The sequence below is a fragment of the Oryctolagus cuniculus genome, chromosome 8, assembly GCF_964237555.1.
Source record: "Oryctolagus cuniculus chromosome 8, mOryCun1.1, whole genome shotgun sequence".
Taxonomy (NCBI): domain Eukaryota; kingdom Metazoa; phylum Chordata; class Mammalia; order Lagomorpha; family Leporidae; genus Oryctolagus; species Oryctolagus cuniculus.
This window is the reverse complement of record NC_091439.1, coordinates 71,662,854-71,686,959: the sequence shown is the minus strand read 5'-3', so window position 1 is coordinate 71,686,959 and position 24,106 is coordinate 71,662,854. Positions and strand designations below refer to the sequence as shown.

The following is a 24,106-nucleotide window of genomic DNA, read 5'->3' as shown; positions in this document are numbered from 1 at the left end:
GGTGCCTGATAAAACCAGGAATTTAGAGCCATTTTGTATTTCCATTGCTTTGATTCGTATTACAGGTCATGCCTCAGTGGGTGGATAGGATCATAATACAAGTCCTCCTTTGCCAACCCAACTATAGGAAAATCAAGTCAAAATGCATTCACTGCAGTTGTTTAATCTCAGAGAGAGTAAGCCAACAAGGTGATGATGTCCACACACAGATCTGTTTTTCACATTAGCCTGCTGCTATGGTGTTGTGCCCATTTGTTGTCTGTGGAATGTCATTATTTGCAGTAATCTAGGTAGCTTAGATTTTATCTCAAAAAGACTTTTACCAGAGGATATTTATCCTTATTTTCTCATCTAGGAATAAATAGATCATTGTATCCAGTATTGCTCACCACCTTATATAAAGTGACGATTCCTCCAGCTTACCAATATCCTGAACAATTTTGTTGCTGATAAATATAAGTGGTTGTCCAAACAAGAGTAAATTGTACTTCCACAATTATTCATCAAGGCTCTTATAAATATTTCAGACCCACGCTTAGCTGAGTTGCTTCCATTTCTAATTCACCAAGGTTTGGAACAGGTGTGAGAAGCTCAGCATGTCAAGTTTGCAGTATTGTGAATGCCGACATTTTTGCACACATACATATACACATATAAGTTCCTATCAGACCTGTTCCTGAATAAACAGACCAGCTACCCAGTCCCTGTAACAAGTGCTATTAGGACTAAATGGCACTCAGTTTTTATCAGGCCTCTTCTCTGACTTATTGAAACTTCCTGTGATCTCATCAAGAAGTAAACATTGCCATGCATGTAGCTCTTGCTATTATGAAAAACAGCAAACAACTCGCAAGCTTGGGAAGGGACAGCCACATAGCCACCCCATTTCATTTTATCTAGCCGCATAGATCCATAGAAAGATAGACTATTTCCTTTATACCTGTTGGCAAATTTTCCTTTCTAATAACTGCTGAAAACTTCACTCCTGTAAGCAGTTAGACCTGCTGGTTGAAGAAAATAGATACATTATCGGAGGTAATGGATAAGTCTCATTAAGAAGATGGAATAGACTAATTCCCAGCATATCTCCCATGCATGGGAAAACGAAATTGTGAAGCAGAGCAGTAGCTCATCAGTTATCCTTTCTGCATGGAATTAGATGAGTCTCACTGCTATTTTATACCACATTATGTAATTTTTTATAAATAACCGTTTATATCAGAGTACCTCAGTTTGCTGCCTCATAAAAAAAGACAACTAATACTTCTGGCTTATTAATCAGACTTCTTCCCAAAATGACTTGAGGAATCCAGGTGTTCTATTTAAAATATTCGATCCTGCTGATGGAAACTTTATTCCCACTAAGGAATCATCATTAATATATGCCCAAAGAGCTGTTATTTAGTGTTAAATGCTATATATCTGAGGACATTATAATGATAATGAAGATTGGTTCCTGCCAACTAAAGTGAAGTAGCTACCAGTGCTCAAAATAAAGCTTTTCTGGAGAGCTTGTATTAATAATGATTTAATAATCAATTTATCTTAAATACTTGGCCAGATGCATCAAGTTTTCATGTAAAGTCCTGGAAAATAATTCCTTCTCTTCACTGATCTAAATAGCATTCTCCTACTCTTATTTACACAGTTAATTTGTGCATTGGTAAATATTTTATGTAAGCCAATAATATCCAAAATACACAAAACAGGAGTTAAATTAATAGACATTTGCATATAAAGACTGCTTGCTAGATAAATGCTAGAGTGGAGAACTTACTTGTTTGTTCATTTGTGGGCTGTTTAGTAAAAACAAGAAATGCTTGACAAATTATAAAGTGATTTTTTTAAAAGACAGGTACATCTGTATGTATCCTAGTCTCTTAACATCTTAAATATTAATAAAGAGAAGAAGCAGCATAAATTCTAAACTCTGAAGGCTCTGAGTCGAAGCCTACAGTTGCTTTTACACCAGGCATAACTCAGCGAGGGAAAGTAGAGCATCTTAGGGGGCTCCAGAATTGGAAAGACACTAACGAGGCATGCGGCTCCTGCTCTGAAGTCAGGACATGGCTACTGTGCCACGCCTGTCACCACCCACAGCTGTGCAAGGTCGGTTTCGTCCTGTGGTCCCTTCTCTTGGCTTCCACAGGAGCTGCCATTTTACCGTGGGCCGCACGACCTCATCTCTGTGTGGAGAAAGAGAGCAGGCCCCCTGTTGTCTCACTTAGGTGACACTCACTCCAAGAGGTGGTCCCTGAACTGTCTATCCTTCCCAAGCCAAGCTTTGGGGCCCTGTTTGCACACTGCCTGTCCCTTCAACAGCACACGGTCACCCTGCTGTGGAATTACACAGCGGAATTACAGGCTAACGTCCAAGAAGCAGTTTTTGTTTTGTTTTCTTTGTTCTCACTTATGGAAACATGATCACATATTCAGATTCATGATGGGAAGAAATTGCAACGTAGAATTCACTTTTTTTAAATGTCTAGAATGAAAAGAAACTGATTGCTGTCCTGTGGTTCTAGTCGCCTTGAGAGAAGTTTATGTTACGGTCTTAAAGCTCTGTAGTTAACAAAACCAAAACACTTCACATCAGAAATGGAGCCACGCTAAATACCATATAGTACATCTGGAAAGTTCAGATACAATTTTGTACGAATCCTTCCAATCTATAAAAATGCGAGCAAAATATAGTAGAATTGTTTTACCAATGTTATACAACTACTGATGATCTAACTCTAAATAATGAAGTGCTCTGAATTGATCTGCCCACTTTAGTACAAATATAACCTGAGTTGCCAATTTGTTAAGTGAAAACCAGTGTGTAATTTCCACATTAGGAGATGTTATGTGCACCATAAAAAGAATTCTGCAGTTATTAAAGTACTACTACAGCAGTTCTTAGAATCTTGAATTCTTTCCATATATTTAAATTGTTATTCAACTTCTTAAAAGTCCAATATTTATGCAAATGTTCAGGTGAATGTTCCTTCAAAAAGTATCTTTGTAATCTTCTCTCTCCTACTGCTGTGCCAAAAATACATATCGTAGTCCTTATCCATTTTCCACACATACATACTTCAAGATTCTACTTTTTTTTGGGTATAGTTGTCAGACTCAAAAATATGAAAAATATTCATCAAATATATATACAATACAGTAAGCAAAATAAGGTTGACTTTCTGACACATTTCCATGAACATGCATTTGAAAGGTCTGCCTACGAAGATTTTCAATTGCCTAAAGAGTGACTCGAAGCAAAGATGATGTCTGCCAGTTTCTCACCGCAGAATGAAAGAATTTTTCCCCTTTACCCTATAACCCAAATATCACATCGAGCTTAAGGATGCAGCTGACATTTTAAAAGATCACCAAAAGTGTTCTCTTTCCAATTGCAATTATGCCCTCCATCTCAGTGGGAGCCGTTGTCTGGGTCTTCTCGGCGCTCCTGCACCGTCCTGGCTTGCTTTCATTATGCTGATTATCCATTCATTTGCCGCCCAGCACTCGTTTTATGAAAGATCATGTCTGCCATTTCTGTAATGAGTGCTTGACTTTTACTGCCAGCATAAACACATAAAATATATAATAATTAAAGTTCAGTAGTCACCAAACTCTTGAGATCCGTCATGTTGCTAATTTGATTTTTCAAGCTATTGCTTCACTGGGAACAAGGCTGACTTTGCCCCCCTTCGGCAGGGCAAGACTTATGGTTGAAAGAATTGTCTCACATCTACAGGGGTCAATTTGAAAAGCCACCATACATTTCAACTTCAAGTTCATCTTTCCCCAAATAATACACCTGCAAAGTCGAATGGTTCGCGGCCAACCAAAAAAATCTCAATATTTGAAACTAAAAACTACTCTAAGTTTAAATATTAAGCAGATCAGTTTTTGAAATTGTTCCATGTTATTTGGTAAGTTGTATGTCTTTCACAGAAAGTAGTTCAAACTGAAGAAAAAAGTCATTGGCATACGAAGGGAGCCTGCCTGGTGTAGATGGGAAACTTTGCGGTACGTTGTCTTACACAGGGTGAGGATAGGGTTTCCAAACACCACCTCCTCATTGTGAGCACGCTTCCTTGTGTTGATAACATTGGCTAAGTCCCCTAAGTGCCTCATGATAATGAATTCTCCTGACGTTTGCTCTAATCGCGAAGAGATTAATGAACTCATGCGATATTCATGCGGCTCTCTGGGGATATCAGGATGTGTTACACGGAGTGTAATGTTTGTAAATGGATACAATAGGATGCGTGTTAGCCAAGGGACTTGAGTCGTCAAACTCTGAGTTAATAAAGAAGCAGGAAATAAAGAGGCAGCTTCCATGTATACAGGTTCTCCTTAGGGATAATGAAGATCTTGATGGTGTTGTCAGAGAAGGCACAGAAGCGGGCAGGCCTGACTTGGAGAGCTGACTGTATCGCTCACCAGCTGTGTGAACTTGGGAAACATTCTTCATCTCTAAGAACTCCATTTCCTCAGCTGTAAAATGAGAACAGGGTAACATCAGCATGCGTAAGGTCCTTTGTAAAAGTAAGGGGGGGGGGGGGAGCTGCACTGTGGCACAGCGGGTTAACACCCTGGCCTGAAGCGCCGGCATCCCATATGGGCGCCGGTTCGAGTCCCGGTTCGAGTCCCAGCTGCTCCTCTTTCAGTCCAGCTCTCTGCTATGGCCTGGGAAAGCAGTAGAAGATGGCCCAAGTCCTTGGGCCCCTGCACCCGCGTGGGAGACCCGGAAGAAACTCCTGACTCCTGGCTTCAGACTGGCCCAGCTCCGGCGGATGCGGCCAATTAGGGAGTGAACCGTCAGATGGAAGACCTCTCTCTCTCTCTCTCTCTGTCTCTCCTCTCTCTGTAACTCTGTCTTTCAAATAAATAAAATAAATCTTTAAAAAAATATTAAGAACAGACGTAGGGTATGATCAGTCAGACAATCAATAATAATTCCCCCTTCTCATGGTTATTAAAAGAAATAAAGTGAATAATATGCAACAGTTTGATAAGCACTTTACAAACTTTGCAGCATTTTTTTATTGTTGTTCCTTTGGAAAATAGTATTCTGGGTAAAGCTTACAGTTTATTCTCCCTCACAGAATAATGGGTGCCTTCAGAAGACGTACATGTGACATAAAAACACAGACACTGCTTTCTGAACAAGAAAACCAGTTGTGACCAATTAGAGACTTTGTCAGATTAGCTTTTTCAAGTGGGAACGAGAAGCAACACAGGAAACTTCTCTCTTCTACACAGGTCTCTGATACCCAGCAGCCTCCGGCAGTCACTGGGTTTATACTTAACACCAGCCCTGTAGATTCAGCCATGCTGCGGGGTGCTGGGCAGGCCACTTCACCCACCCACCCCAGGCAGGAGTTAAATATGGTCTTGTCTCTCCCATCCTTTCCAGTGCTAGTGTGCTGTCATTCTCATTAAGCATGTGTAGTAATTCTTAACCAAGCCTAAAAAACTCCAAAGTAATTTACAGTACTTCAAGTCACACATAATTAAAACCCATTTTTATATCTTTGATTAAAAGAGACACCACCTTTTCTGCCTCAGTCAGTTGTCTTACTCATTCTTAGTAAAGCATAAGCACCTCCCTGGGATTTCTGTCTGGGGCTGTAGTGCCAGCTCCTGTCCCCTTGACTTCAAGCTAAATCTGCCATGGCCTGGACAATGATTCAGCCAATGCAGGCTTCAGATGGTGAATACTGCCTCTCTCAAGGAAGTAAGCCAGTCATTTGCAATATCAGAGTACCCACTTCAGAATAAATGTTCAGATGTATATTCCAGGAGAATCAGAAAACCAAAGAAATGCAAGATTCAACCAAAGGGTAATGCCACCATTGTTAGTATGGGCCGTATACATAAAATTTGTTCTCAGGCAACCAAGTACAAATTCAACACAGGATCACTTTCACCAAGTCTGAAACATTAGCTCCTAGGCCCTTAACAACAACAAATGTGCTGACCCTTTGTTTAGAGGATGATATTCATAAACGTCTATGAAACACCATGTAATCCACCTATATGATTATATGGACAATCTTAGCTGACTGGACATAAGTAAGTGGCATTTGGCTCAAGTAGCTCAAAGAACTAGTTAAAACTGCAGTTTAACCAAAAGCAGCTTATGATAGTCTCCATGTGACTATCTGGTAATACCGAGTTCTTAGATGTTATCAATAAATATTTGTTACCTCTAATGCTACTAATTGATCACTGAGTTTTTGCTTAGAAGAACTAATCGATCGGTAATGGAATCAGAGGGAGTTGATAGAATTTGTTTTTGCAACTCTGATGTTCTAATTGTGATGCCAGAGATGTCAGTCAGAACTCCACTATATTTAATTGTTTAAATCTGTCTTTTTTAAAAAAGATGTATTTATTTATTGATTCGAAAGTCAGAATTACAGAGAGAGAAGGAGAGACAGAGGAGATTGATCTTCCATCTACTGGTTCACTCCCCAGAGGGCCACAATGGCCAGGACTGGGTCAGGCAAAAGCCAAGAGCCAAGAACTTCTTCCAGGTCTCCCACATGGGTCACAAGGGGCCCAAATACTTGACCATCTTCTGCTGCTTTTCCCAGGCCATTAGCAGGGGGCTGGATCGGAAGTGGAGCAGCTGCGACTTGAACAGGTGCCCATAGGGGATGTTGGTATCACAGGCAGTGATACACCCATTACACCACAATACAGGCCCTCAGTCTTATTCTGTGAAGAGTGCTTTTGCTTGCATCCAAAGTTACCTGCATTTTCCAGGACTACAGTAAAAGAAATGATAAATGAATGCAAAACCTACTGACTTGATATTGTTCTGAAAACCATCTGCATGCTATTAATTCTCAGTAACCATGGAGAGGAAAATTTTGTAAAAACCCAGCAAATGAATTTAATAATGTGATATCTTGGGACAAAACAGAACCACTCAGTCTACTAAAAAATAATTTTTTTCAGAGATTCCTAAATTTCTTTCTCAATGATAATTGACATTAAGTATCATTGAGTAATGGTACTCCATTCTAAATATCTTTTCAATTTTAGTTACTTAAACTCAAGAGTATTACAGATAAAATATTTTTAAATACTAAAATGATATATTGCATCCTCACCAATACCAAGCTTCAAGTTGTCTCAACATTCTAGATTGAAAAAAAATGCCTGGGAAGTCCCTTATAGAATTTCTTGCTTTTTGTAACTAGGATTCTCTTTCAGTAGGACAGGTCAAGAAACTCCAAAACCTAGGATGTAAGAAGATGATTCAGGAGAGTGAAGAAAAGCCCCGCCCTGCCCCTTCTGGCCCGAGGTTTGTGAGCGAGGGCAGAGGTGGGAGTTGGATGGAGAGAGCAGCAGCAGATAGATGGCAAGGCACACCCTGAGCTCAGGATCTAATGCTGCCCTTCTCCCCCCGCCCTTGCCCCCATCTCTGAGGGGTGCCCCTGGGGCACACCAGGCTCTGTACCAGCTGAGAAGACCCCAGGTGGCCGGGTAAGGCAGAGAGCCTCATGGTTAGGAAACAGCCAAGGTTCCGTCTCCATTATCCCCTGTGGTGTGAAAGCTCAGCACAGATGGGCCTGCCTTGAGATGCCGCACAGTGAAAGGCAAGGTGACCCCATTAACGTGTCTGAAGTGCCACCGCATAATCAGAAAACGGCAGAGGCTCCCAAAGGCACAGCACCCCCAGAGAGCCACAGAGCTGAGTTGGCAGGGGAGCGCCCCCACCCCCAGCCCTCCAATAGGCAACTTCAGCAGGCTTAAAGGCTTTCCGCAACCACCCTTGAATCCTGCATGATTTAGATCCACATCCCCTACATCGCAGACGAGAGCTCCCCAGGCAAATCCAAGACCCACAACAGACCAGCAGCATCCCTTCCCCTAGCCTCCCTGTACTGTGGAGAGAGACAATGCTATCCCGCAGAAATCCAGAGGGCAGCCTGAAAAGGCGCTAGGGCGAAGAGAAGGAATTGGAAGGACCGGGCATTTCTCACAAGCAGATTGAGCTAAAGCTAGAGACAAGTTAAATTATTAGATCAGATTAAATTTTAAATCGTAGGGAGCTAAATTTAGTTTTATTCCCACTGCTCCGTGGGCATGGTCCTAAGAAAGTTGGATTAAGTGACAGAGAAGAGCTTTCTTTGCCCACCCAGACTGTCGCATGAATAAATTTGCAATCACACTACAATTAAATTGTTTAGTTTGGAGGAAACATATTGATGAGATTTTTATTCAGAGTCTACCAAATCTCTGGAAGTAAAAGAGCTAGCTTTTCTCTGAGTATTTGCATATTGGGAACTGTGTAAGGGAAGGGAGAGAAGTGTGTGGGAAAGTCTGAGACCTGGACCCAATGTCACTATTTACTCTCTGCGTGAGTTTACAGTCCTGTAAGTGCTGGATGTGAGAGATGTGGGGTGGGGAATCGTGGTCTGTTGCTAAGTCTCTTCACCTATAAAATGGAGGAAGGGCAAGGAAGAGACAGTAATTGATTGTGCCAGACTCACAGGAAGTTGATAGAACAGGAAAGAGAGGAGAAATAATGTCTTCAGTCTTTGCCATTCTAATAGTTTATGTGTGCAGAAGACAGGAAAACTGATCACAACTGTCACAGAGTTCCTACAGAAATGGTCCAGAAAAAGAATTCTTGCTTTATTTAAAAAAAAAAGTCTGATCACCCCTAAATTCCCTCCTAGTATAAACAACTAGAAAACGGGTGTCATTTTTCTCAGATGCAGTAGGAATTTACCCAAGGACCATGATTCTGATAACATCTGAAAGGAACCTACAGACTGCTACGTTATTCAAAGATAAAAAAAGGAGTCAAAGTTACCTTGGTGATATTGGAAATGCACATCTATTGGTCAGCAACCTGTTTTGTTAAAAATAAATTAATTTGAAATCTTGATGTGAATGGAAGGGGAGAGGGAGTGGGAAAGGGGAGTGTTGTGGGTGGGAGGGAAGTTATGGGGGGGGGGGGAAGCTATTGTAATCCATAAGCCGTACTTTGGAAATTTATGTTCATTAAATAAAATAAAATTTAAAAATTAATTTGAAAATCAATTCCTAAAGAAGGAATTAAAATGGGAGGTGATCAATAACTAGTGCAAACCCCACACACAAAGGAGGCTGGGATCTTCAAAGGAATGAACACCTAAACCTGTCCCGTTCCTCTATTTGAATATGAAAAGAAGATCCTTGCTTCCCGGCTCCCTTCCCTGGAAATTTGCTCATTTAGGTCAATAAAGAATTCCACGCATGCAGGGTTGATCTATTAACCATTTTCAAACTGCAGTTAGGTTTTATAGACTCCTAAAATTTCTCTGTTCAATGAGATCGCAAATGTATAATACTTCTGACAAAAGGGGGAGATACGATGTTCTTGTTGGTGAGTCCAGTCATTCCCTGATCCCTGTGGGCACATAACTCTCCGTGAAGGAGGATATACCAAGACCGTCCGAAGACAGAAGCGTGGTTACGCATGCCGGCAATGATCGTGGCAGCTTGCTTGCTAGCTGTGGAGGTCTTTCATGTGCCAAGCCTGGAGCACGACACTTTGGCCATACCATCTCATTAATTCCCACCGCAATAACCCTCAAATGTACATTGTGTTGCTGTCATCACTCTGTGGCCAAAAGGGCAGGAATTTTTCTGATCACCCTTCAAGAAAAGGTTTAAGCCATCCAGTTGTAATAGCTAATGTCGCTGTTAATTGTTTAAGTGTTTACAGCACCGAGAAGTCTGCACTTGAGGCTTTCCAAGTCCAGTGCAGCGACAGTAACTCGTTGCTCCATGAGCAAAGACTGCCATCTTGTGGAAATGGCACACATCACAAGAACATCATTTCATGAAGCTAGGTTTTCTTTGCCCTCTAATTTTGCAACTAGATTCTTGCTTCATTACATCTGTACGCTTGCACGCATGTGCACATGCACACACATATTGTTGCTTATAATTTAAAGGTAAAACTGTTCTATAGTTATATTTGTAAGTTTCACTTTAAAGAGTCAGTGCCTCGTGAAGCTTTGAAGACAGAGCATATCACTTCATTTATTATAAGGATTCATCCCATCAACTTTTAAGCAGTGAATTACATTTCACTAAGCTCACTTTCCCTATCCTTAAATACGGGCTTTGTGAAATGAGACTGAAGAGGGTATGATGCCATCTCTCTGATGGGATTTCCAGGAGCTTTAGATTGGTAGCAGGATTTATTGACAGCCTAGCACTTCTGGCCTAGCAAAGATTCCCTTCCAACACTTTATCCTATGGCATCCTGTACTCCTGGACTCAGTTGTGGGGTGGTCAGAGCTGGAATGAGGGAGGCTGTGGTCCAATTGCTGTTCATAATCCCAAAGCCGAAGTCTCTCTGCAGTGTCTCAGCCACCTGTGCCACCAGAGAAAGTGTCCTGTGTGCTGTGATGTTACTTGAAGGCACCTAGCACAAGCCCTTCCCTCCATCCTCTTGCTCCCATCATCCAGGTGGCCAAACCTGAAAACTGAGCAATTCAGCAAATGTTTGGGTTTCAGGCCTTTAAAAACCTATTGGAATTGAAACAGGTAAAATAGAACACCTGTACTTCGATAATTGTTTAAAGCCAAACTATTCTCCCAATTTAATAAAAAATAAGACCAAGTAAGTGAAGGAAACATAAGGGTCCCAGATACCACCAAGCAGAAAGAGTAGGGAGTAATCAGTTTTGGAATGAATTAAAGAATGGATGAAGGTGAACTGATGTCATTTAATAAGAGAGCGAGAAGCTGTCTCAGTGTTGCCCAGGTCATTCTGGCTTCATGTGTAGTTGTGCTGAAGAAGGAATGTTACACCCAAGGAAATGCCTGGCATGAAGTCACTCTAAATATTTATTGAATGGATAGATTAATAGGAAAGAACAGCATAAATTAGCAAAATAGCATCAAAGATAAGAAAGAGGAATATGTGAGGGGAGGGCAGGGTTCATCCACCACAAACTGTGTTGCCTCTACTCCCTCAGTAAATGTGCACCTGCTCAGCGTTGGGCAACATGGGGGATGGAGGGTGTCCATTCTACAAAGGGGATCAGACATGAATCAAGTAACCACAAGGAACTCTAAGAGATGATCAGTCCTGAAAGGGAAAACCTTTATACTTTCACAGAGACCAACCAATACAATACGCCAAGGGTAGAGTAAGAAAACTTGGGTCTCATTTTGTGCCCAACAAATTAAGACTAATTTGTCCATCCACTTTGTCCATGCACTCCACATCTATGGATGCAACCAACTGCAGATAGAAAATACTTAGGAAACGGCTGGTACCGTGGTAAAGTGTTAAGCCACCACCTGTGACACCAGCATCCCATATGGGCATCAGTTCAAGTCCTGGCTGCTCCACTTCCAATATAGCTCCCTGCTAATGCACCTAGGAAAGCAGCAGCAGATGACCCAAATGTTTGGGCCCTTGCACCCACATTTGAGACCTGGATAAAGCTCCTGTCTCCTGGCTTCAGCCTGGCCCAACACCCACCATTGCAGCCATCGGGGGAGTGAACCAACAGATGGAAGCGCTCTCTCTCTCTCTCTCTCTCTCTCTTTCTCTGTAACTTGCCTTTAAAATAAATAAATAGATCCTAAAAAATTGAGGGGGAAAAGTTGTGTCTCTGTGGAGCATGTATACCTGTTTTTCTTGACATTCAACCCTAAAGAGTACGGTAGACAACTATCTGCATAGCATTTGCTCTGTGTTAAGTATGACAAGTAATGTAGAGATGATTTAAGGGATGTGAGAGGATGTGCGAACATTCAATGCCCTTTCATACAACAACTTGAGTATGGGTGGATTTTGGTCTCTCCTGGAAGGGTCCACTGCCAATCCTCCCATGGACACTGGAGGGTGACTATATTCTTATGACCTCATTATGCTGCTATAGGTTCCTTTATATGTACATTTACTTAGAAATGCAAATTTACTCAGAACTGTTTATACTTTCCTTCAAAGTATGCAATGGTACCTGACCACCTAGTGCCTTTAGGTAGGCAAATATCTACAGGATTTGCCATTATTTTTATTGTTGCCAGTTTGGCAAGAACACAACATGAGAACTACCTTATTAACAAATTCTCAAGTGAACACCACAGTGCTGTTACTGATAGGTACAGCGTTGTCTGGCACCTCTCTAGAACTTACTCTTCCTAAGATAAGTGAAGCTTCCTACTCAGCAATTAGCAATGCTAACACCATGTTTAAATGGTGCTCACGAACAGACCAGGGAAGTAACCTTGATGCCTGGATTACATATGTATGTGACTCCTAACACAGTGCCAGAAATTCCCATCAGTAGTTGCTTCTCTGGATCAAGGTGTTAGGTGTCCAATGCATTCCTCAATAGGTTCTTATTATTTGTTAGTTGAAAAGAAAAGAGAGGAAAGAACAAAATTCAGGTAAATTTGGGATATGCTGAGTTAAAATCACACAGTTTGTCTTCATGAGCTGGCATCTTTGTAACTTTTCAAGAGGGTGCTCTTTCTTTCAAGTTGATGCTAACAGGGCCCTTCTTCCACAGAGACCCTCCAGGTATCAGATTCCCATGGAAGGCACTGCTGAAAATTCTGAAAATGTAAATGATGTTATCTGAGATAGAGACTGGAATAGGGATATGTGACCCACTGACAGTCATCATCTTCTTTAAAAATATATATATATATATATAATTTTATTTTACTCAAAAGGCAGAGTTACGGAGAGAGAGAAAGAGAGAGAGGGAGATACCTTCCAACCACAGATTCACTCCCCAAATGGCTGCAATGGCTGGGTCTGGGCCAAGCCGAGACCAGGAGCCTAGATCTCCACCCAGGTCTCCCATGTGGGTAGCAGGGGCCTGAGCACTTGGCCTATCTTTGGCTGCTTTCCCAAGCACATTAGTAGGGAGCCAGATCAGATGTGAAGCAGCCAAGACTTGAACCATCGTGGGTGGTGGCTTAACCCAATGTGCCACCACACTGGCCCCATCACCTTGTTAATAAATTCAGTTAAAGGGCTGGCACTGTGGTATAGCAGGTTAAACTGCCGTCTGCAGAGCCCACATCCCATGTGGGCACTGGTTCTGCCGCTCTACTTCCTGTCCAGCTCCCTATGGCCATACAGTTTACTCTCAAGAGGGCATGCCTGGGAGAAGGCCTTGCATGCCCCCTAGAAGAGCACTGAGGTGTTTCGCCAGTAAACTCCAAGCACCCAAAAGGAGGGTGCACGCTCTGGAATGGACTCAGCCCTGGTTTGATCTGTGTCACCCTGTGAGAATGAGCGGGGTTGGAGGAGGGCCAGAGCTAGGCAGGCCTGAGGGAGAGGCCTCGAAGGTGCAGGGTGGTGCAGTATTCCTCTCGGAAAGTCACACTGTACAAAGCTGTGGTCTCCGTGGCTACCCTAGACACTGGGGAGAAAGAGAGGAAGAAGGAGGAGGGTGTTTCTTCCTGGAACTTAACTAGTTCTGAAGGCCTCCAGTCACCTTCTGTTCTTGTTCCCAAAAGTCAAATTCCTTTCCCTTTGACATCCAAAGGGAAACTACATCAGTTGTGTGCAAAACCAAAAACAACGTATTTTATCAACGTCAAACTTGTCTCAAGGCTTTCTTGCACGCTGTGTTAAATAATAGAAGTCTTTTTAATTGAATTCCTTGGTATATAGCATAGGCCGGGCTTGAGTGCGTTAGTGCCTTGCTCTAAGCAGCACCATGTTCTTCCTGAGTGCATTAAGCTCCAGAGTGTGTGAGGAGGCCGTGTGTAGGGAAGGGACACGGGACGATCAGCATTGTGAAAACGCATGGCAACAAACCCAGGGGGTGTTCAGAAGTATAGGGTGAAACCCAGAGGAGAGGAAGGAAAGGGAGAAGTGGCGGCCAGAAGGGAGGAGTTAGCAAAGGAAGTGCTGGGGAACAGCTCCGTGAGACACACAGCAGCTTCCCGGTTCCCCATTTGCAGGCTGCTCTATGAGCTATGGCCCCTGGGCAGCCACCATCTTTGGGAGGTGGGATAACGAACAGGTGTGCCGGGACCAAGGCCACCACTGTTGTCTGCTGTAACACGTGGTTGTGTTCTTGACCCCAGGATCCTGGAGCTCCAGCAGAATGGTGACATGGACATCCTGAAGCACAAATGGTGGCCCAAGAACGGCCAGTGTGACCTGTACTCCTCAGTGGACACAAAGCAGAAAGGTGGCGCTCTGGACATCAGGAGCTTTGCGGGCGTCTTTTGTATCCTAGCCGCGGGCATCGTCCTCTCCTGCCTCATCGCCATGCTGGAGACGTGGTGGAACAAGAGGAAAGGCTCCCGGGTCCCTTCTAAAGAGGTACTTGAAGGCGAGCTTTGGCTCCAGGCAGAAGCAACAGGCACAGGCCATGTTCCCAGGGGGCTCACCCAGAAGGGGGCAGTATAATGAGCTGGGGATGGCCCTTGTTTCCTCATGTTTGGGAACCCAAAATGAATCTGTGATATGCAAAACTGGATGAGGCCAGTACTGATTTCCGTCTAGGGGCAAATCAAATAGGTGAAGAAGAGACTATGCCATTTGAAAAACTGGCAGTTTCACGTGCCATATAGGCTTTGACGTTCTCCTAATTGCAGGAAAGACTGATTCAATGATATTTACAGGCCCTGATTGCCTTTTCCAGTTCACAAAGATGCTTATCATTTTATTTCAATTAGTTATTTAACTTTAGATAAATGACTTGTGTCTCTAAGAGCAGGCCCAAAAAATACGATACTATAATAAAAAATAGCCAGAATTGTCTCTTTGCCATTAGAGACTGCTACCCTGTACACACATAGACCTCTGGAAGCGATCATAAGTTTTTGGTTCTTACATGACCACAGGCTTAGCAAATTTACATCATGGAATTATCTACAATTCATCTTTTCTCCTTTATCCTTGGGTCAGTTTAATTCCAGGGTCTCATTAAATTTTTTTAGCTATCTAGAGGAATAACTGTAGCATAATCTCTTTCAAAGTGGACTGTAGCCTGCTTTCATCATAAATTATGGGATTTATAGATTATTATAGAAAACCTGAATTAAACTCTTTGATTCATATATTTTATTTTCTGTGGACCAAAAGGATGAACATTTTGGCCTTTTTAAGTAATGAAATCACATTCACTGAAGCTCCACAAATTCAAATGAAAAACAACTTAAATTTGCTGAGTGATTTCATTGGACGGAAAGTTTCGAAGAAAGTTTTAAACCTTCTCTGCATAAAATGTGGCTATCCAATGCCCAGGGCAGATATTAAGAGGGCCTGCTTTAATTTATAGATAAAATTGACTTCTCCTTTGCATATGTATTTTTGCATAGTCTTTCAAGCAGATTGTTTTCAAAAGTAATCTGAAGATTCCTAGGACCTTCTCTGCAAAATTGATCAGCACCACATGTACAGAAAAGCTTGGCTCAACAAAGACAAACGTTAGCTTCCTACCTGTGTGAATGAGCACATGTTCTAGAATAGTGGATAGTGCACCAAAAATGAGTCAGGTTTTACTATAGTGTTTTCTTTGTGGAATAAGCTTTTGGATATCTCTGTTGACATTGACTCAATGCAAAAGACCCTAGTAATGCAACATTATAGCCGAGACTTCATATTCTCAAAAACCTGGAAATGAAGGGCTCCCCAAGTTCCTTACATTCTGAATTACTATTTATGATATTAAATTTTTGCATTATTATATCTGTTGATGGATGACTATATTACAGTTGCTGTGGGAAGCATGAAGTTATAAGTATCAACCCTCTACTGTCTCAGTGATAATATTGCATTAATGGCTATTTTTTATTGGATTTTGAAATGAGAAAGGAGAAGGAAAAACCATGAGGCACATCAAAATATTTTTCACTGAGGAGCACTATCATAGCACAGTGGAAAAAAAAAAAAAAAAAAAAAAACCCTGCATAGTCCATCCCAACTCATGACAGCTAATGTGGATCTCATGAACAAATGTTTTGACCTCTTAGGATTAACAGATGTCTGTCTTTAAATCCTCATACATTTAATTTATTGAACTTGCTATAAAATAATAATGACAAGGAACTCTTTTAACCCTTGCAGGTTTTCCTTTCCAAATATTGACTTTAAACATTCACTTTTACTGCAAATCCTCAGGATTGTGTATGTTGGTTTCAACTCCAGAAATCTGAGGTTTTACTTCTGTTTTGTTTATTACACACCTTCTTGCCAAAATGTTATTAACATAGCTTAAAGCATCTATAGTTAGGAGGTCATTTAGCACAAAGCTGGTCTAAAACTAAAGCTTTCACTCAAGTGTCCTGACTTGAAGTGGGACCTGAATGGCCCACCAACCTCATTCTATTGCCTGAGTGAGATATGAAATACTACCAGGGTAGGAAATCTCTCAATTAGAAATCAGTTCTCTTGTGTTGAGTGCTGCTCTCGCTAAAAAATCTTTCCCTGGCCTACAAGAAATAACACTTTAGCAGTCACTAACACTGTAAGTAGGAAATAGCAGATGGTATCATTTTCCTCCAAAACTGGAAAGTTAAGGTTAGGGGTAAAAATTCCACTTGAAATGAAATGCACTATAAAAAGAAGTATGCACAAAGAAATGAGGGTTGCCAAAACCGTACTTTTCATGTATATGAGCTTTCATGGGCCTGTCTCTGATAGAATGGTCGTCCCCTATCTGCTGCACCCATACCCTTGAACTTGCATGTGGCGTATGCTCATTTTAGAACTTCTACCAGAAAAAAAAAAAATTTACTGGAGATAAACTTATCTCAGAATTATACTGGTACTCCCAGAACCTAGCACAATGCCTGGCTCATATTAGGTGCTCAATAAAGATTTGTTAAATGAATAAATCCCATAGTTCAGTTAATTACATGTCTGCTGAACTACTTTTTTTTTTTTCTTTTTGCCATGGAAGCTAGTACTGATGAGAACCTTATCTTCTTTTTCTTCATCTCCAGGATGACAAGGAGATTGACCTGGAGCATCTCCATAGGCGTGTAAATAGCTTGTGCACAGATGACGACAGCCCCCATAAACAGTTTTCCACCTCGTCAATTGACTTGACCCCTCTGGACATTGACACTTTGCCAACACGACAAGCACTGGAGCAAATCAGTGATTTCAGGAACACTCACATCACCACAACAACCTTTATCCCAGAGCAGATCCAGACTCTTAGCCGCACACTGTCAGCTAAAGCTGCCTCCGGTTTCGCTTTTGGCAACGTGCCTGAGCACCGAACTGGCCCTTTTAGGCACAGGGCACCGAACGGGGGCTTTTTCAGGAGTCCGATAAAAACAATGTCATCTATTCCTTATCAGCCGACTCCTACCCTGGGGCTCAATCTGGGCAATGATCCAGACCGAGGCACCTCCATATGAACATCAAACAATCTCTCTTCACTGTTTCTTTTCTAGGACTCCCTTTGCAAGGAGCAACTGTAATGTGGTGAGACTAACATGGATGTAACTTTAAAGAAAAAAAAAAAAAAACAAAAACAAAAACAAAAAAAGCAAAACAGGATTATTAGTAACGATTCTAGTTCCTTCTCCCCACCTTCTCCCTCCTTCCTCTTCTCTATCGATTGCTTTCTCTCTCTCTCTCTCTCTCTCTCTCCCTGAGTTCTCCTCTATTTGCCTCCACTTTTGTTCATTACTCAACTTGTTCCCCCAGAATATAGTACACTAGGATCCTATTAGTCTGCTTTTCATATACTGTACTTCAAGTATAGGAAATGTGCACTGAGTATACTAAAAGTATATGCAGGATTAATTTTACATACAGGCCTCTTACGTAACGTTTCTCTATTTTTAAGAAGATAATCGCAATAACCTGTCTTTCTCCATTCTTCTGCTGCGTCCCATCCAATGCTCCACTGCTGTTGAGCGTCCTTTAACTGTGGACCGAAGGCAAATCCCTGCAGTGTTGACACAACAATTTAAAGACCATTCAGGCCACATAATACGAGAATGCAATTTTGTAGGATTACAAAAAAAGCCATTACTATGCCAGCTAAGACTACAGTTAAAACTACTCTCGCACTGCAACAGTGCATATGACCTTTATGTGATTGTACAGTATTACAAGTTTTTTCTTATGTACAGTAAACTTTACCATATGGCAGACGCCTCTATTGTGTTAAATAAATTAGTATCTCATATATATATATACATATATATGCACCTATATAATGTGTATATATATAAGAAGGCAGCCATTGCTATTGCAATTCATTTAATAAAGCTTTAGTTTAAAAAGAAACACAAGTATTGTATACAGGAACTATGTATAGTGCAGGAGGCCTTTTCAGTTAGAAAAGGCAGGTTGCTTTAATGTTATTCTGACTCACATTGTTTGCCAACAGAGAATATTTTATACTTTTGTTATTAAAACATCCAGGGCGATTTAATATTTGTTCCTAGATGTAACTCACTTGAATAGGTTTCGCAATTGTTATTCAGCCGTGTATAAAGCTAACCTTGATAATTTTACTTTTAATTAATTATCTAAATGGAAAATGCTATTAGCTGAACCACATCCACAAGAGCGCATACAGCTCTATGAGAGTGTCAAGGTAGCTCATCGAAGGTTAAAAATCCTCTTCCAAACAGGATGCTGATCGATACAATAACTGTATTAATAGGGTGAGAGCCCGCGAGAAGCACTGATGTGGCCTTAATTACCATCATACATTGTCCTAAAGCGGAAGATACAAAATCCATCCTGGGCTCTCTGCTTGATCCCTTTCCATTCAGTTCTGTTTGGAGGAGTTCTGTATTTTTTACACCAGTGCCAACTGTATAGAAGGATGACAGCAAAAACAGTGCCTCTGTGCGCACACCCTTTTAAAGTAGCATTCTTACCTGTTAGAAATGTAGAATGAACTTTGTTTGTAATCCTTAAATTAAAATGTGGTAAGTAGGAAGCAAGAACTTATCCTGTGTTTTTACGCAGCCATACACGTATTTTAATCTAATTCATTCCGTGGCTAGGACTGATAGAGGAATCAACCTATGTGATTTGCTTTAGGAGAAATTAAAAGGTATATTCTTAAGGTATATTATATTTTGATGCTAATTCTGTTCTGGGGAGCATCTTGTACTGTCACTGTTTTGTACTAAATCTTCAAATATTGTCTACTGTGTAAGGCAGAAAAATTTCTTATCATGCAAAAACCATTTTGTTTCCAGGGTAACAAGTACCTAAGTGCATGCACAACTTGTTTTCCCTTGTGGCATTCATGATCTCATTCACAACTCTGATTTTAAAACAAACAAACAAACAAAATCTTTATGACAAGCTATATAGGGACATACCAGATGTTGCAGTGATTTTAGCTATCAACAAACTGTTAACCATGTACAATATTTAAAATAGGCTTATTTTGATGTATTGCCTATTATACAAATACACAAAACATTTTTGGAGGCCTCAGTTATGAGTGGCAGAGCTTTCTGTGTATAATTTGTCTACATAATTTGTCTAATAAAAAATGTTTTTTAAACTTGCTCTCATACTCTTGAAGTCTTAACTGTAAGATCTAAACATGCTTACTCTCTCACTGATCGAAATGGATTTTTTTCTAAAAATTAATTTCCAGTTAATTAAAGCATGTAACACATGATGTTTCACTCGCAGAACTAGGCCAAAATGAGTTGCTGTCTAAAAAGTAATTCTAATTAGATCTAAACCAATGAAAGATTGCCTTCTGATATAGAGACTATTGAAGACAACAATATATTTGTTTTTCTTTGTGGATGTCTCTGTGAGCACATTTTTGGGACAGATTTAGCCTGTTTCAGGCAAACAATGCAACCACCATAAAAATAGCAGAATGAGGGTTTGTTACATTCAAAAAAAAAAGAAAGAAAATTAAAAGTAATTATTAAACTTAGCATTTTTATTAATGATTATTTTACTACTAGAGAAACATTCATCATACTGGGTCTATTAATTTGGAAATTAATTCAGACTCCAAGATTATTTCTAACACAGTGCTGTTTTGCAGATTTGAACAATATTTTAATTCAACCCAATGGACTTAAATCATGCAGTGGGTATATATCTGAAAAAAAAATTTAAAAACATAATTTAGATTACAGTCTCCACTATTCTGAGTCCCTACAAAAATTAATTTTTCCAGTGGTGGAACTAGGAGGACCTTTAACAGTCCAGACCACCTCCATTATCTTAGAAACCAGGGCCCAGGGGATGTTAAAACACTGTGACTTGCCCAAATGAATTAAAACTGGATTGGGTTTTGTTTTATGTGTACCTCCGCCATATTTCAGTCACATTCACCAGGTCTTCCTGGGCTGTAAATATAAGGATGACTCAGGAACCACGCTGCCACCTGCTGCTCCTCCCACAACACCAAGGCCAAGGGCCTCCAAGATGCTTCCTTGCTCGTTTGGGACCACAGAGGTCATCTGACCCAACAGCTCCTTTTACAGATGGAAAAGTGAGCACCTCAGGTTCTCTTCCCAAGGGCTTAGCAATTAGCAGGAGGCTCGTTCCTGTTCCTGTCTAGTGCCACTTCCTTCAGCCTTTGCTGGTCCCGTTGTTAGCCCAGTCTTTCTGTTTCAATACAAGACAAACACCTGAAATCCAACTACCTTTCTTCTCTTCAAATGTACAGTGTTATTCCATGGGTGAATCTTTAAAATACCTGGTTGTCACTTTCACCACATCAGAACGTATGCATAGGTTTGGGTTTAATCATACATACATAGAAAATTGTAAGACCTCTTTTCTTCCTCACAAATATTGAACTACAGGCAATTTCTTGTTTTCTTAATTTTGTTCTTTCTTTTCATCTCCTTTAGTTTGAGACTGGCTGTCACCTGAATAAATACTTTAAAAAATAGACTTTGCTGAATGGTACTTTGCTTCATTAATTAAAAATAAATAAATGAATGGGAAGATTCATTTACTCTATTAAATATCCTCTAAGCCACATAATTAGATAAGGAATTATTACTATTTTATAATCAGAATCTCCTAATGGTGAAACCCATGTCTATATTATGGGTGAATTAAATAAGCCAGAGCTAAGAGGCCACATGTGGTAAGCATGAGTTTTACCTTTAAATAGAAATCTCATGACAGTTGATAAAATACAAAGGGCTCACAAAAATTTGACTTCTATAGTGTTTTTATTCCTAAAGCAAAAGTTTCTCACCAATTCTTGTGAACTATACTAGTAAATGAACAACAGTTATGGCCACAATTCTCATTTCAAACAATTTCAGTAGACACCTCTCCATAAATATTTTAGCAGTCATCCTCTTATGAGGTAGAATAGATGAGCTCTCTTGGGTAGAAATGACTTATCTGACCCTGAAAAATCAGGAACTACAGCTATTAGCTAGACCAGAGTTGATAGATTTAATTCAGTCCTATTAGTGTTTATGGAGAACCTATGATGGGAAAGCTACTGTTCTGAGCAGTTCAGCAAGGCATAAATGAATATACAGAGTTAGTCTTGCTGTGTTCTGCCATCCAGTTCTTCCTGTGCACCACATCCCCATGCAGGATACAGAGGCCACTTAAGGAGTTTCTGAAGTGACAGAAGGCATCATCCCAACTCAATACAGTCCTCTTTGGGCCTAAACCCTGCAACTAACTGGAACAACACATCCCAGTATTTTTCAAGGATCAGTTAAGTCTACCTTCCAAAGTTCAGACCAGCTCCACAAAGCAGACTTGGAAATTTCCTAAGATACCAGATCATAAGGCCACATTTTCAGAATGTGAAAATTGCCGAAGGCCCCAGGCACACTACCATGTAGCCTCTCATCCTTGTCAGTGCGGGCATAGCATTCAGAGACTGACTCCCACCTTCAGGTGTTCACATTGCTTTTCTATCCTGCAGAGCTCATCAGTCCTGATAGAGCTCTACAGTGTTTCCAACAACTGGCTTCAAAGGAACCAACACAATGAATCTGATTCAGCCTCTTTTTCCTGCTGCAGTGAGGCTAGCAAGTCCAATGAGCATAAAGTATTCTTCTGGCTGCTCACCATGAACACAACCTGCCACCCACACACACCTGCTTCATGGCTTTACTCCATTTTATAAAGCTGTGCAGAGTCACAAAAGGGTCAAACCACACCATGTCTATAATAAGGACACAAAGGGGCTGAACCAACTCTCACTCCCCCACCTGAACTTTACCAACTAGTTTTTAAACAATTTATTTTATTTGTTTGAAAGGCACAGTTACAGAGAGATAGGAAAGGAGTCACTCCCCAAATGGCCAGAACAGTCAGGGCTGTGCTAGATGGAAACCAGGAGCCAGTAGTTTCTTCTGGATTTCCCACATGGGTACACAGGCTCAAAGACTATCATCCCAACTCAATACAGTCATCCTCTGTTGCTTTCTCAGGCACATTAGCAGGGAGCTAGATAGGAAGTAGAGCAGCCAGGACTCAAACCAGCACCCATATGGGATGCCTGCATCACAGGTGGCAGCTTTACCTGCTATACCACAATGCTGGCCCCACAAACTCTTATGTTTCACTAGGGTTCAGTTGCTTTGTTTCCATGTAATATTGATGACAAGGCAAAAATTGTTCAAAATCAAGAATCTTCTCCTTTTTTCACCTAAAGTTTCTATCCTAACTTACTGTAAAAAAACATAATTTGGGGCCACCAAGTGTCACTGTGTGGCTACTTTTGCACAAAGCCTACAATTTCTTCAAAGTGAAGAGAATGCCTGAGAAAGCAGTGGAAGATGGCCCAAGTCCTTGGGCTCCTGCACCCACGTGGGAGATCCAGAAGAAGCTCCTGGCTCCTGGCTTCCATCTAGCACAGCCCTGACTATTGTGAGATCTCTCTCTCTCTTTCTCCTTTCCTCCCTCTCTCTCTCTCTCTCTCTCTCTCTGCCTCTCTGTAACTGCTTTTCAAATAAATAAATAAATCTTTAAAAAAAATAGTGAAGAGAAGAAAATGTGCTGTTTGGAAGCAATGCGACCCTTACCCTCTCAACATGACTATCTAGAGTTTGTAAGGAATGAGGACTTGAGTTCCTCTGGGAGAAGCTCCCTGGATTCCTCCCCTGGAGTGGGTAGCATATATCAAAACTCTGAAGCATCTTGAACTATCTATGATGTGATCAAAAGTTCACAAAATTTCCAATACAACATTAATTCTCATTCATTTTAAAAAAAATCATGCCTTCATAACAGCTGCTTTATAGGCTGAAATATAAATCACAAAATCAAATAATACAAAATTAGAACTAGAGAATTTTTTTAAAAATGCTTTTAATAAATATTTTGACTATCACAAGATTTGAAATGAGAAGTCAAACTCTGATTTTTTTAAGATTTATTTAATTATTTGAAAGGCAGAGAGAGAGAGAGAGAAAGAGATTGATCTTCCATCACTGGTTCACTCCCCAAATGGCTGCAATGGCCAGAACTGGGCCAGGCCATAGCCAGGATCCCAAAACTCCATCCAGGTCTCCCATCTGGGTGACTGGGACCCAAGCACTTGGACCATCTTCTGCTGCCTTCCCAGGCGCATTATCAGGGAGCTGGATTGGAAATGGAGCAGCCAGGATTTGAACAGGTACTCATACAGGATGCCGGCATTGCAAACAGCAGCTTAACCTGCCATGCCACAATGCTGACCCCCAAACTTTAATTTTTAAGTTGTTATATTTTATTTTTAAATTGGTGCTACAGGAAATTATAGCAATTAAATAGCCTACTTAAGTGTCTACTTTTAATTTCTAAAAATTAGACATCAGTATTTTTTTTTGACAGGCAGAGTGGACAGTGAGAGAGAGAGACAGAGAGAAAGGTCTTCCTTTGCCATTGTTCACCCTCCAATGGCCGCCGCGGCCGGCACGCTGCAGCCAGCGCATCGTGCTGATCCGATGGCAGGAGCCAGGTACTTCTCCTGGTCTCCCATGGGGTGCAGGGCCCAAGCACTTGGACCATCCTCCACTGCACCCCCTGGCCACAGCAGAGAGCTGGCCTGGAAGAGGGGCAACCGGGACAGAATCCGGCGCCCCGACCAGGACTAGAACCCGGGGTGCCGGCACCACAGGGTGGAGGATTAGCCTAGTAAGCTGCAGTGCCAGCCTAGATATCAGTATTTTTAAAACTCACAGATACAAA

General features: G+C 41.1%; 1 protein-coding gene across 4 annotated transcripts in view; it reads left to right on the top strand.

The window, feature by feature from the left end:
* Nucleotides 1-24,106, top strand: part of GRID2 (glutamate ionotropic receptor delta type subunit 2) — a 1,616,513-nt gene that overhangs the window by 1,557,066 nt on the left and 35,341 nt on the right. For 2 of the 4 annotated variants that reach the window (XM_002716957.5, XM_070047861.1), the window contains 2 exons: nt 14,071-14,311; nt 16,939-19,489. In XM_002716957.5, coding sequence (XP_002717003.2) covers nt 14,071-14,311; nt 16,939-17,361 — 664 coding nt within the window. In that variant the 3' untranslated portion in view covers nt 17,362-19,489. Of the gene's footprint in view, nt 1-14,070; nt 14,312-16,938; nt 19,490-24,106 lie in introns of those variants that run through there. The other 2 variants (XM_051819556.2, XM_051819557.2) reach the window with 1 other exon arrangement.